Source organism: Zea mays, chromosome 8 (assembly GCF_902167145.1).
Source record: "Zea mays cultivar B73 chromosome 8, Zm-B73-REFERENCE-NAM-5.0, whole genome shotgun sequence".
Classification (NCBI taxonomy): Eukaryota; Viridiplantae; Streptophyta; class Magnoliopsida; order Poales; family Poaceae; genus Zea; species Zea mays.
The window spans coordinates 172373698-172386848 of record NC_050103.1 but is presented as its reverse complement, the minus strand read 5'-3'; the positions used below and the strand labels follow the sequence as shown (position 1 = coordinate 172386848).

General features: G+C 44.7%; 1 protein-coding gene across 1 annotated transcript; it reads right to left on the bottom strand.

Moving 5' to 3' along the window:
• Positions 1-1042: 1042 nt before the first annotated feature.
• Positions 1043-11879, bottom strand: LOC118473173 (uncharacterized). Its single transcript, XM_035961920.1, has 2 exons — positions 11448-11879; positions 1043-1839 (listed from the first exon to the last, which is right to left on the bottom strand). The coding sequence occupies exons 1-2, from the start codon at positions 11850-11852 to the stop codon at positions 1324-1326; spliced, it is 921 nt and encodes a 306-aa protein (XP_035817813.1). The 5' UTR covers positions 11853-11879; the 3' UTR covers positions 1043-1323.
• Between the last annotated feature and the right edge of the window lie 1272 nt (positions 11880-13151).

Below are 13151 nucleotides of genomic sequence, written 5' to 3'. Positions count from 1 at the left end.
TTTCAAAGCCAAAGCTTCAAAACTAAAAGCTTAGCAAATCTTAGTGCACAAGATCTAAAAATTGAGTGAGCGGGAGCAGATGGCCAGAGAGCGTGTCAAATGAGTTTGCGGTATGACCGTATTTATACGCCAAATGCGTTGAAAATTGACATACCCCGCTTGTCAGTGAATGTTGCTATTCTAGCAAAGGGAAGGTGTTTTTTCGGACCTTCGGCGTAAAGCCTTCGTCCATGTCGCAATCTAAATTTATTATTTTAAACAAATTAATATTGCGAGGGGCTACTGTTGGGGGCCTTCGGCTTCCGAAGGTCCTCAAAAACAGGATTTAACAGTATTTCTGGAGTATAATGTGTGAACAGGTATCTTCGGACACAAGTCGGCATCATAGTAGACCAGAATAATACGAAGGTTGATACAGCGCCGAAGGTGTGAGCAGGAAAGCTTCGGCGTGGCAACAAAAAGCGAAACCGACTTAAAGATGAAAAGGCTATTTAGACCTTGATAGATTACTATAGAATCATTATCAAGTGTAAAGGGCATGAATGTAATTTTGTATGGGTTGTGCCCCGTGCCTATAAATAAGTGAACAGTACCCCCGTACTGTTCACGCTGACTTGGCATTCACTTTTGCGTCACGCTTGTACTTTCATTTCCTTCAAGTTGAAGGTACATCTGTAATTCAATGTTATTTCTGTTTATATATAGTAATAATATACAATTATCTATGTTATCCTTTATATTCCTTACAATTCATTCTTCGTCGCTATATAATGTATTTATGAAGGTACGCCCTTCATAACCTTCGTCCGAAAACCATTATATCCTAAGGGGAATAATGCTTCGTAGGACGAAGGATTTAACCGATTAACATTTTCTATGTTGCCTTGTTCTTATAGCATTTGAGAACAAGTCCCCAACACACTCGAACCCAGTTTCAGCTTCACAAATGTTGTTTGTTCTATAAACAGTGGTCAGTTGAACGCAATATTACAATATAGTAATACAAAAAATTGAGCATACACCATTATAAAAAAACATTTCAAAACAATATTTCAAACAGTACTTCAAAACAAACAAACTGAGCATACACCATTACAATGAATCTCAAACCCAGTATTTCAAAACAAACAAACCGAGCATCCATGTTGGTCATAACAAACCCAGTATTTCATAACAAACCGAGTATTTCGACATAGCAAAGCCATTATTTCAATCCCAGTACTTGAAAACAAAGTATTGGTCATGGTTTACATAACAAAAGAACAACATAGTTCTAATTTCCACTTAACCTCCAGCATAGTCCTAATTCCCGGTCCTCATAATCTAAGGAAAGGTCTCACTAACGAACCGAGCAAGCAAACTTATCTGATATGTCAATGGGAGAGTAGGGAACTGCCTTGCTAATCGAGGATTTTTCACTAGATATGCAAAGTAAAAGGCCTTGTGTGTATCATCAAAACCTGGAATACTTTGCAATGTTTGAAGCAAGTCAGGTGGTAGGTCATCTGAACCAGCCTTCTCAATAGCCATTGCAAGCCTTTCAGCACCATCTTTGAATGCTCCAATCAGCCCTGCCTCTTCATTACTAGTAACCTTTGCCTTCTTCCTAGGTCTAGGAGCTGAGGATGAAGCCCCAATATCATCTATAGGACTAGGAACAACATTAACATCTCCCTCATCAATCTCTGTTTCAGCCATACTGTTTCTATCTTCAGTACCTAGAGCTTCACTTGATCCTTTTGCATACTTTCCTGTAGCCATATTTTTTCCAAAGACAGTGAACATTTCCTTATAGTTCTCCAAAGGCTTGTTTAAAAACTCAGCATCAGATTTGTGATCCTGCATGTAAAAGTAACAGCTTGGTACGGGCAAAACGACCAACACTATCAGTTGCTTTTGGTGATGAAAGGGAAATGTGCCCTTGGGCCATTTCTAAGTATTTTGGTGATTGAGTGTCAACACAAGTGCTTAAATGTAAATCAATGCCCATGGATGAACAAAGTGAAAATCTTCAACAAAGGTATGTTTCTAAGTCTTAGTACATTGGTTTTGTGTACTAATATATTTGTCTAAGTGTTAGAAACAGAAAGAAGAAGAGAAGAGAAGACTTGGCTGTGTGCAGCAAAGGGGCTGTTTCGGTCTGGGGCACCGGACTGTCCGGTGGTGCACCGGACAGTGTCCGGTGGTGCACCGGACAGTGTCCGGTGCGCCAGGCTGCCTCGACCGAAGAGGCCGCTCTCGGGTTTTTCTCTGGCAACTTCGGCTAAAATTCACCGGACTGTCCGGTGTGCACCGGACTGTCCGGTGAGCCAACGGTCGGCCGGGCCAACGGTCGGCCGCGCGATCGCCGCGCGACACGTGGCTGAGCCAACGGTCGGAAGAAAGCACCGGACTGTCCGGTGTGCACCGGACTGTCCGGTGCGCCAGATCTGCAACGGTCGGCAACGGTCGGCTTCGCTTTCTATGGAAACAAATCGGGCACCGGACAGTGTCCGGTGTGCACCGGACTGTCCGGTGCGCCACGAGACAGAAGGCAAAGATGGCCTTCCAGATTTGTTCCCAACGGCTCCTAGCTGCCTTGGGGCTATAAAAGGGACCCCTTGGCGCATGGAGGAGTACACCAAGCATTCCTACAACTCTTCTAAGCACCAAGACATCAATCTCACGCATTCGTTTCATTGTGATAGCATATAGAGCTCTTGTGGAGTTGTGAACTCTTTGTGTTGCGTTGCGAGCTCTTGTTGCGACTTGTGTGCGTGTTGTTGCTCTGATTTTCGAGTCTTGTGTGCGTTGCTCATTCCCACCTTACTCCGTATTTCTTTGTGAACTCAATTGTAAGGGCGAGAGACTCCAAGTTGTGGAGATTCCTCGCAAACGGGAAAAGATCAAAGGAAAGAAAAACACCGTGGTATTCAAGTTGATCATTGGATCACTTGAGAGGAGTTGAGTGCAACTCTCGTCCGTTGGGACGCCACAACGTGGAGTAGGCAAGTTTTGTACTTGGCCGAACCACGGGATAACCACCGTGTCAACTCTGTGATTGCTTTCTTGTGGTTATTGTGTTTTGACTCCTCTCTAGCCACTTGGCCATACCTGTGCTAACTCTTAACAAGTTTTTGTGGCTTAAGTTTTTGAAGTTTTACAGGATCACCTATTCACCCCCCCCTCTAGGTGCTCTCAATTGGTATCAGAGCCGTTCTCTTCAAGAAAGGGACTAACTGCCCGAAGAGATGGATCCTAAGGGGAAGGGAATTGTGATCAACGACAAGGAGAAGGAGTCCTTCGTCAACGAGCCAAGGGATGACAAGTCCAATGACTCGGGCTCGGGCCACAAGCGAAGAGATGGGAAGAAGAAGAAGACAAGACGCATCAAGGAGATCGTCTACTACGACAGCGATGAGTCCTCTTCTTCCCAAAAGGACGACGACCACGACAGACAAAGGAAACCGGTTAATTCTAACTTTTCTTTTGACTACTCTCGTATTCCGCAAAGTTCAAATTCACATTTGCTTTCTATTCCACTCGGCAAGCCCCCACACTTTGATGGGGAGGACTACGGATTTTGGAGCCACAAAATGCGTAGTCACCTATTCTCTCTCCATCCTAGCATATGGGAGATTGTAGATAGTGGAATGCACTTTAATAGTTCGGATAGTCCTATATTCATTAATGAGCAAATCCATAAGAATGCACAAGCTACTACTGTTCTTCTAGCCTCATTGTGCAGGGATGAATATAATAAAGTGAGTGGCTTGGATAACGCCAAGCAAATCTGGGATACCCTCAAGATCTCTCATGAGGGAAATGACGCTACCTTGCTCACCAAAATGGAGTTGGTGGAGGGCGAGCTTGGACGGTTCGCGATGATAAGGGGCGAGGAGCCAACTCAAACATACAACCGGCTCAAGACCCTTGTCAACAAGATAAGGAGCTATGGAAGCACGCGATGGACGGACCACGACGTCGTCCGCCTAATGCTAAGGTCCTTTACTGTTCTTGATCCTCATTTGGTGAATAATATTCGTGAGAATCCCAGGTACACCAAAATGTCGCCCGAAGAAATTCTTGGAAAATTTGTAAGCGGGCGGATGATGATCAAGGAGGCAAGGTACGTCGATGACGCGTTGAACGGTCCAATCCACGAGCCTCAACCCATTGCTCTCAAGGCATCGAGGAGCAAGGAGGCACTACCAAGCAAGGTGGTGCAAATTGAGGCGGCCGGGCTTAATGATGAAGAAATGGCTCTCATCATTAAGCGCTTCAAGACGGTGCTAAAGGGTCGCAATGGACAGCCAAGCAAGACTAAGACCAAGGGGAAGCGATCATGCTTCAAATGCGGTAAGCTTGGTCATTTTATTGCTAACTGTCCTGATAATGAAAGTGACCAGGAAAAGGGAAACAAGAGGGAAAAGAAGAAGCATTATAAGAAGGCAAAGGGCGAGGCGCATCTAGGCAAAGAGTGGGACTCGGATTGCTCCTCGTCCGACTCCGACAATGAGGGACTCGCCGCCACCGCCTTCAACAAATCAACCCTCTTCCCCAACGAGCGTCACACATGCCTTATGGCAAGGGAGAAGAAGGTATGTACTCGCAACTCTACCTATGCTTCTTCAAGTGAGGAAGAATCTAGTGATGAGGATGAAGTAGATTATTCATGTTTGTTCAAGGGCTTAGATAGATCTAAGATAGACAAAATTAATGAGTTAATTGATGCCTTGAATGAAAAGAATATACTTTTAGAAAAGCAAGAGGATTTGTTGTATGAAGAGCATGATAAATTTGTTGAGGCACAAAAATCCTATGCTTTAGAAGTTAAAAGAAATGAAATGCTTTCTTTTGAACTATCTACTTGTCATGAAACCATTTCTACTTTGAAAGGTGTCAACAATGATTTAAATGCTAAATTAGAAGTAGCAAATAAATCCAATTCTTGTGTAGAACATGTTGAAATTTGTACTAGGTGTAAAGATTTTGACATTAATGCTTGTAGTGAACACCTAGTTTCAATTTCCAAGCTTAATGATGAACTGGCTAGTCTTAATGCTCAACTTAAGACTAGCAAGAATGATTTCGATAAGCTAAAATTTGCAAGGGATGCCTATACAATTGGTAGACACCCCTCAATTAAGGATGGACTTGGCTTCAAGAGAGAAGCTAAGGACTTAACAAGCCATAAGGCTCCCATTCCCGCCAAGGAGAAAGGGAAGGCCCCTATGGCTAGTAATGTGCAAAAGAACCATGCTTTTATGTATTATGATAGGAGACAAACTAGAAATGCTTATAGGAGTTATAATGCTTTTGATGATTTTGACTCTCATGCCATGTTTGCTCCTAGTTCCTCTTATGTGTATGATAGAAATGTTACTAGGAGAAATGTTGTTCCTAAGAGAAATACTATTCATCATGTGTCTAGAAAGAATGCTATTCATGCTCCTAGGAAAGTAGTGAATGAACCTTCCACAATTTATTATGCTTTAAATGCTTCCTTTGCTATTTGTAGAAAGGATAAGAAAATTGTTGCTAGGAAGTTAGGGGCAAAATGCAAGGGAGACAAAACTTGCATTTGGGTCCCTAAGGATATTTGCACTAACCTTGTAGGACCCAACATGAGTTGGGTACCTAAGACCCAAGCCTAAATTTGCCTTGCAGGTTTATGCATCCGGGGGTTCAAGCTGGATTATTGATAGCGGATGCACAAACCATATGACGGGGGAGAAGAAGATGTTCACCTCCTACGTCAAGAATAAGGATTCCCAAGATTCAATCATATTCGGTGATGGGAATCAAGGCAAGGTAAAAGGGTTAGGTAGAATTGCAATTTCTAATGAGCACTCTATCTCTAATGTGTTTTTAGTAGAGTCACTAGGATATAATTTACTATCTGTTAGTCAATTGTGCAATATGGGATATAACTGTCTGTTTACAAATATAGATGTGTCTGTCTTTAGAAGAAGTGATGGTTCACTAGCTTTTAAGGGTGTATTAGACGGCAAACTTTATTTAGTTGATTTTGCAAAAGAAGAGGCCGGTCTAGATGCATGCTTAATGGCTAAGACTTGCATGGGCTGGCTGTGGCATCGCCGCTTAGCACATGTGGGGATGAAGAACCTTCACAAGCTTCTAAAGGGAGAACACGTGATAGGTCTAACCAATGTTCAATTCGAAAAAGATAGACCTTGTGCAGCTTGTCAAGCAGGGAAACAGGTGGGAGGAGCGCATCACAGCAAGAATGTGATGACCACTTCAAGACCCCTGGAGCTGCTGCATATGGACCTCTTCGGACCCGTCGCCTATCTAAGCATAGGGGGAAGTAAGTATGGTCTAGTTATTGTTGATGACTTTTCCCGCTTCACTTGGGTGTTCTTTTTGCAGGATAAGTCTGAAACCCAAGGGACCCTCAAGCGCTTCCTCAGGAGGGCTCAAAATGAGTTTGAGCTCAAAGTGAAGAAGATAAGGAGCGACAACGGGTCCGAATTCAAGAACCTTCAAGTGGAGGAGTTCCTTGAAGAAGAAGGGATCAAGCACGAGTTCTCCGCTCCCTACACACCACAGCAAAATGGTGTGGTAGAGAGGAAGAACAGGACGCTCATTGACATGGCGAGGACGATGCTAGGAGAGTTCAAGACCCCCGAGTGCTTTTGGACGGAAGCCGTGAACACTGCTTGCCATGCCATCAACAGGGTCTACCTTCATCGCCTCCTCAAGAAGACGTCTTATGAGCTTCTAACCGGTAACAAACCCAATGTATCTTACTTTCGTGTATTTGGGAGCAAGTGCTACATTCTAGTGAAGAAAGGTAGAAATTCTAAGTTTGCTCCCAAAGCTGTAGAAGGGTTTTTGTTAGGTTATGACTCAAATACAAAGGCGTATAGAGTCTTCAACAAATCATCGGGTTTGGTTGAAGTCTCTAGCGACGTTGTATTTGATGAGACTAATGGCTCTCCAAGAGAGCAAGTTGTTGATTGTGATGATGTAGATGAAGAAGATGTTCCGACGGCCGCTATACGGACCATGGCGATTGGAGAAGTACGGCCACAGGAACAAGATGAACGAGATCAACCTTCTTCCTCAACTATGGTGCATCCCCCAACCAAAGATGACGAACAGGTACCTCAAGTGGAGGCGCTTGATCAAGGGGGAGCACAAGATAATCAAGTGATGGAGGAAGAAGTGCAACCGGCACCTCCAACCCAAGTTCGAGCGATGATTCAAAGGGATCATCCCGTCGACCAAATTCTGGGTGACATTAGCAAGGGAGTAACTACTCGATCTCGATTAGTTAATTTTTGTGAGCATTACTCCTTTGTCTCTTCTATTGAGCCTTTCAGGGTAGAAGAGGCCTTGCTAGATCCGGACTGGGTGTTGGCCATGCAAGAGGAGTTAAACAATTTCAAGCGCAATGAAGTTTGGACACTGGTGCCTCGTCCGAAGCAAAATGTTGTGGGAACCAAGTGGGTGTTCCGCAACAAACAGGACGAGCACGGGGTGGTGACGAGAAACAAGGCTCGACTTGTGGCAAAAGGTTATGCCCAAGTCGCAGGTTTGGATTTTGAGGAGACTTTTGCTCCTGTGGCTAGGCTAGAGTCAATTCGAATCTTGCTAGCATATGCCGCTCACCATTCTTTCAGGTTGTTCCAAATGGATGTGAAGAGCGCTTTCCTCAACGGGCCAATCAAGGAGGAGGTGTACGTGGAGCAACCCCCTGGCTTCGAGGATGAACGGTACCCCGACCATGTGTGTAAGCTCTCTAAGGCGCTCTATGGACTTAAGCAAGCCCCAAGAGCATGGTATGAATGCCTTAGAGACTTTTTACTTGCTAATGCTTTCAAGGTTGGGAAGGCCGATCCAACTCTTTTCACTAAGACATGTGATGGTGATTTGTTTGTGTGCCAAATTTATGTTGATGACATAATATTTGGTTCTACTAACCAAAAGTCTTGTGAAGAGTTTAGCAGGGTGATGACGCAGAAATTCGAGATGTCGATGATGGGCGAGTTGAACTACTTCCTTGGGTTCCAAGTGAAGCAACTCAAGGACGGCACCTTCATCTCCCAAACGAAGTACACGCAAGATCTGCTAAAGCGGTTTGGGATGAAGGACGCCAAGCCCGCAAAGACTCCGATGGGGACCGACGGACACACCGACCTCAACAAAGGAGGTAAGTCCGTTGATCAAAAAGCATACCGGTCAATGATAGGTTCTTTGCTTTATTTATGTGCTAGTAGACCGGATATTATGCTTAGCGTATGCATGTGTGCTAGATTTCAATCCGATCCTAAGGAGTGTCACTTAGTGGCGGTGAAGCGAATTCTTAGATATTTGGTTGCTACGCCTTGCTTCGGGCTCTGGTATCCAAAGGGGTCTACCTTTGACTTAGTTGGATACTCTGACTCCGACTATGCTGGATGTAAGGTCGATAGGAAGAGTACATCGGGGACGTGCCAATTCTTAGGAAGGTCCCTGGTGTCATGGAACTCTAAGAAACAAACTTCCGTTGCCCTATCCACCGCTGAGGCCGAGTATGTTGCCGCAGGACAGTGTTGCGCGCAACTACTTTGGATGAGGCAAACCCTCAGGGACTTTGGCTACAATCTGAGCAAAGTCCCACTCCTATGTGACAATGAGAGTGCTATCCGCATGGCGGAGAATCCTGTTGAACACAGCCGCACAAAGCACATAGACATCCGGCATCACTTTTTGAGAGACCACCAGCAAAAGGGGGATATCGAAGTGTTTCATGTTAGCACCGAGAACCAGCTAGCCGATATCTTTACCAAGCCTCTAGATGAGAAGACCTTTTGCAGGCTGCGTAGTGAGCTAAATATCTTAGATTCGCGGAACTTGGATTGAATTGTAGCATACATGTGTTTATGCCTTTGATCATGTTCATTCTGCATTTTGTTGCTTATTATGGTGCTCAAGTTGTACAAACACTCCCTGGACCTCACAAGTCCGTTGCAAAGTGATGCACATGTGTAGGGGGAGATGTGTTACAACTTGACCCTTTGAGACTAACCATGTGCTTGAGTTTGATAATTTAGTCTCGAAGGAGGATTGAAAGGGAAAAGGTGGACTTGGACCATGAAAGACTTCCACTGCACTCCGATGAGAGGGTAACTAATTCCAAGTTCATCTCATGAAATCTTATTGCCATTTGCTCTTAATTGAAGACTTTGGTGAGGCAATGGGGTTAACGGGCCAAGATTGATCCCGTTTTGGTGCTTGATGCCAAAGGGGGAGAAAATAAAGGCCAAAGCGATAAATGGATCAGCTACCACTTGAGAGATTTTGAAAATAGTAGAATAGAGTTTTTGTTTTGTCAAAAGCTTTTATTGTCTCTCTTGTCAAAAATTGGCTTCTTGTGGGGAGAAGTATTGATTATGGGAAATAGGGGGAGTTTTTGAAATCTTTGATCAATCTCTTTTAGAATGACTCTCTTTATGCTTCAACATGTGTGTTTGACTTAGAGATAGAGATTTGAGTTTGATTTGCAAAAACAAACCAAGTGGTGGCAAAGGATGATCCATATATGCCAAAATTGAATCAAAATCAATTTAAGTTTTTATTTGAAGTGATTTTGCACTTGTTCTAGTTGCTTTATGTTGTGTTGGCATAAATCACCAAAAAGGGGGAGATTGAAAGGGAAATGTGCCCTTGGGCCATTTCTAAGTATTTTGGTGATTGAGTGTCAACACAAGTGCTTAAATGTAAATCAATGCCCATGGATGAACAAAGTGAAAATCTTCAACAAAGGTATGTTTCTAAGTCTTAGTACATTGGTTTTGTGTACTAATATATTTGTCTAAGTGTTAGAAACAGAAAGAAGAAGAGAAGAGAAGACTTGGCTGTGTGCAGCAAAGGGGTTGTTTCGGTCTGGGGCACCGGACTGTCCGGTGGTGCACCGGACAGTGTCCGGTGGTGCACCGGACAGTGTCCGGTGCGCCAGGCTGCCTCGACCGAAGAGGCCGCTCTCGGGTTTTTCTCTGGCAACTTCGGCTAAAATTCACCGGACTGTCCGGTGAGCCAACGGTCGGCCGGGCCAACGGTCGGCCGCGCGATCGCCGCGCGACACGTGGCTGAGCCAACGGTCGGAAGAAAGCACCGGACTGTCCGGTGTGCACCGGACTGTCCGGTGCGCCAGATCTGCAACGGTCGGCAACGGTCGGCTTCGCTTTCTATGGAAACAAATCGGGCACCGGACAGTGTCCGGTGTGCACCGGACTGTCCGGTGCGCCACGAGACAGAAGGCAAAGATGGCCTTCCAGATTTGTTCCCAACGGCTCCTAGCTGCCTTGGGGCTATAAAAGGGGCCCCTTGGCGCATGGAGGAGTACACCAAGCATTCCTACAACTCTTCTAAGCACCAAGACATCAATCTCACGCATTCGTTTCATTGTGATAGCATATAGAGCTCTTGTGGAGTTGTGAACTCTTTGTGTTGCGTTGCGAGCTCTTGTTGCGACTTGTGTGCGTGTTGTTGCTCTGATTTTCGAGTCTTGTGTGCGTTGCTCATTCCCACCTTACTCCGTATTTCTTTGTGAACTCAATTGTAAGGGCGAGAGACTCCAAGTTGTGGAGATTCCTCGCAAACGGGAAAAGATCAAAGGAAAGAAAAACACCGTGGTATTCAAGTTGATCATTGGATCACTTGAGAGGAGTTGAGTGCAACTCTCGTCCGTTGGGACGCCACAACGTGGAGTAGGCAAGTTTTGTACTTGGCCGAACCACGGGATAACCACCGTGTCAACTCTGTGATTGCTTTCTTGTGGTTATTGTGTTTTGACTCCTCTCTAGCCACTTGGCCATACCTGTGCTAACTCTTAACAAGTTTTTGTGGCTTAAGTTTTTGAAGTTTTACAGGATCACCTATTCACCCCCCCCCCCCCCCTCTAGGTGCTCTCAGGTGAATAGACCATGTCTGATTTAAAAAAAACAAAGACAAAGCATCATTCACCTAACAAGAGATTCCATGATTTGTTTATCTTACATTCATTTCTTGGCCACCACAAAAACCATAACCACCCCAACTAATAATATAGCTGCTCTTTTTTCACGTTTTCATTTGAAATCCAAACAGAATATGTTTTCATTTGGTCCCTCTCTAGTGCTAGGAAGCAAATACCACAATTATGTTTTATTTGTCCCAACAGACCGAGATGGGAGGAATAAAAAAATAAACATATATTAGACGACCTTAAATAATGCAAAATACTATAATAGACGTTGCTTTCAAATTTTGAGTGATGAGCTATGCAAAAAAGAAAAGGATAAAAACCTGACGATGTGAAATTTGCAGTTACCACAGCTATGCCTTCATTGCGTGCTGGTCAATTCATGCGGTGAACAAAATAATGGTACATGTAAAAGTAATATGCTGAAATATATTAATAGTACATGTAAAAGTAATATGCTGAAATATAGTAACAATACATGTAAAAATAATGATACCTGCACATAGTTTGCATAATGTTCATGATCAAGAGTGATCATGTAGTTATCTTCGTTCCAAGAAGCAGCACTTAACTTCCTAAGTCTGTTTATCTTCGCATATCTTCTCTTCCATGTCCTCAAATGGTTCTTCACTTGTTCTTCAGTGAGCTTCATCTTGAAATAGTCATTTAGAGCCTTAGCACACATGTTAAGGTGAACTTTCTTGAAGCCTGTTGATGTCCTGATCCCTTCAGCCACAAGGCTTGCTAGGTTACTGAGCATGTAAGCGGATATTGCAGAAGTCCACACAACATGGCTACTACCATCAGCTTGTTCTACAAAGTGCTCACCAGCTCCTTCACTCTCCATTTTCTGCAATATGGTTATGTCCAGACATATACATCCCATGAAGAACTTTGACATAAATGATTGATGTCCATGAATACATTAAATAAGTCATGTGCATATAGCAAGAAGTAATCTCACACAATATATGAATACATTAATTAAGTCCATATATTAATGTCCATAAATAAAAAATACAGCAAGAAAAACAATAACAAATTAGGAAGCATAGTGGTTTTGACGATCTTCCCACATCTGATTTGCTATTTCCTGCCTCAAATTAACCATGAATGCATGTTCACTAGCTTGGCCACTTGGTGTTGTAGCATGATTATGAATTGGCCAATTAGATTCTTCAATGATCCTTAGCAACCGCCGGTTTCCTTCCATATTTTGAGAGTTGAACGAGTAAACGGCTCTACTCGATGGACTCGAGTCACTGCATCGATGGCCCGGGCTATGAACTGACAGCACAGCATGCATTGCTTCCTTAACATACGGCAAGAGAGAAATAAAGACCTATTCAACGGGCCGGGGACCAGTCCAGTCTCCACTGTAAAGAATTGGACGATTGAGTTCGCTCGGTTGATTGATCTTGCAGACCGAACACTGAGACTCCAAACGAAGACTCCGACGACCCAGCTGGTGCACCGTGCGTACGTGTTCATTGTCCAGACTTGAGGCCAGTGGAGGACAGATGAAAAGGAAGGGAAACGCACGCTTTCTGTTCTGAAACCTCGGCTGTTTGTTCGGCGCCAGGACACTTTGTGGTCTGTCCGTTGATCTGAATCCCCCCGTTCGTCGAAGCGGAAAAGGGGTGGGGGCATGCAGCCGTACCCGTACCACTGGCCACTGGGGATGCAGTGGCGTCTGTCCTGCGTGGAGGACTTTGATGCGCTCCGGTCCGGATAAAAAGTCACTTCGCTGTAGCGGGGTGGGTAGCAGTCCCAGTGAAGTCGCTAGCTTTAGCTAACTATCCCTCTGTCAGGTCGTCGAGCTGGCGAGGACGAGTACAGTGAAGTGAAGTCTCTTATCCACTGATAGCCCTTAATTGCCGGGGGCGCCGAAGAGACGAACCCACCACCACCAATAGCAGTGCGCGGACCTTTCTGCCTTCTTCATAGGATCCGATACCGATCAACCATGCAGGTGCGGCTGTTAGTAGGCCTTATTGGTACATGTACTGCACTACTACGCATGCATCCACTGCACGCACGTCGTCGACGGACGGACACGGACGTACGTACCCACGACATGGCACCAACCAACCTAACCACGACAGCAATTCTACGAGGGGGCTGAGTCCAGCGCAGTACGTACTGGAGACGCCGCACCAGCTACGTCCTCCGGTTCCGGCACCGTGGCAGGTAGCTGCGC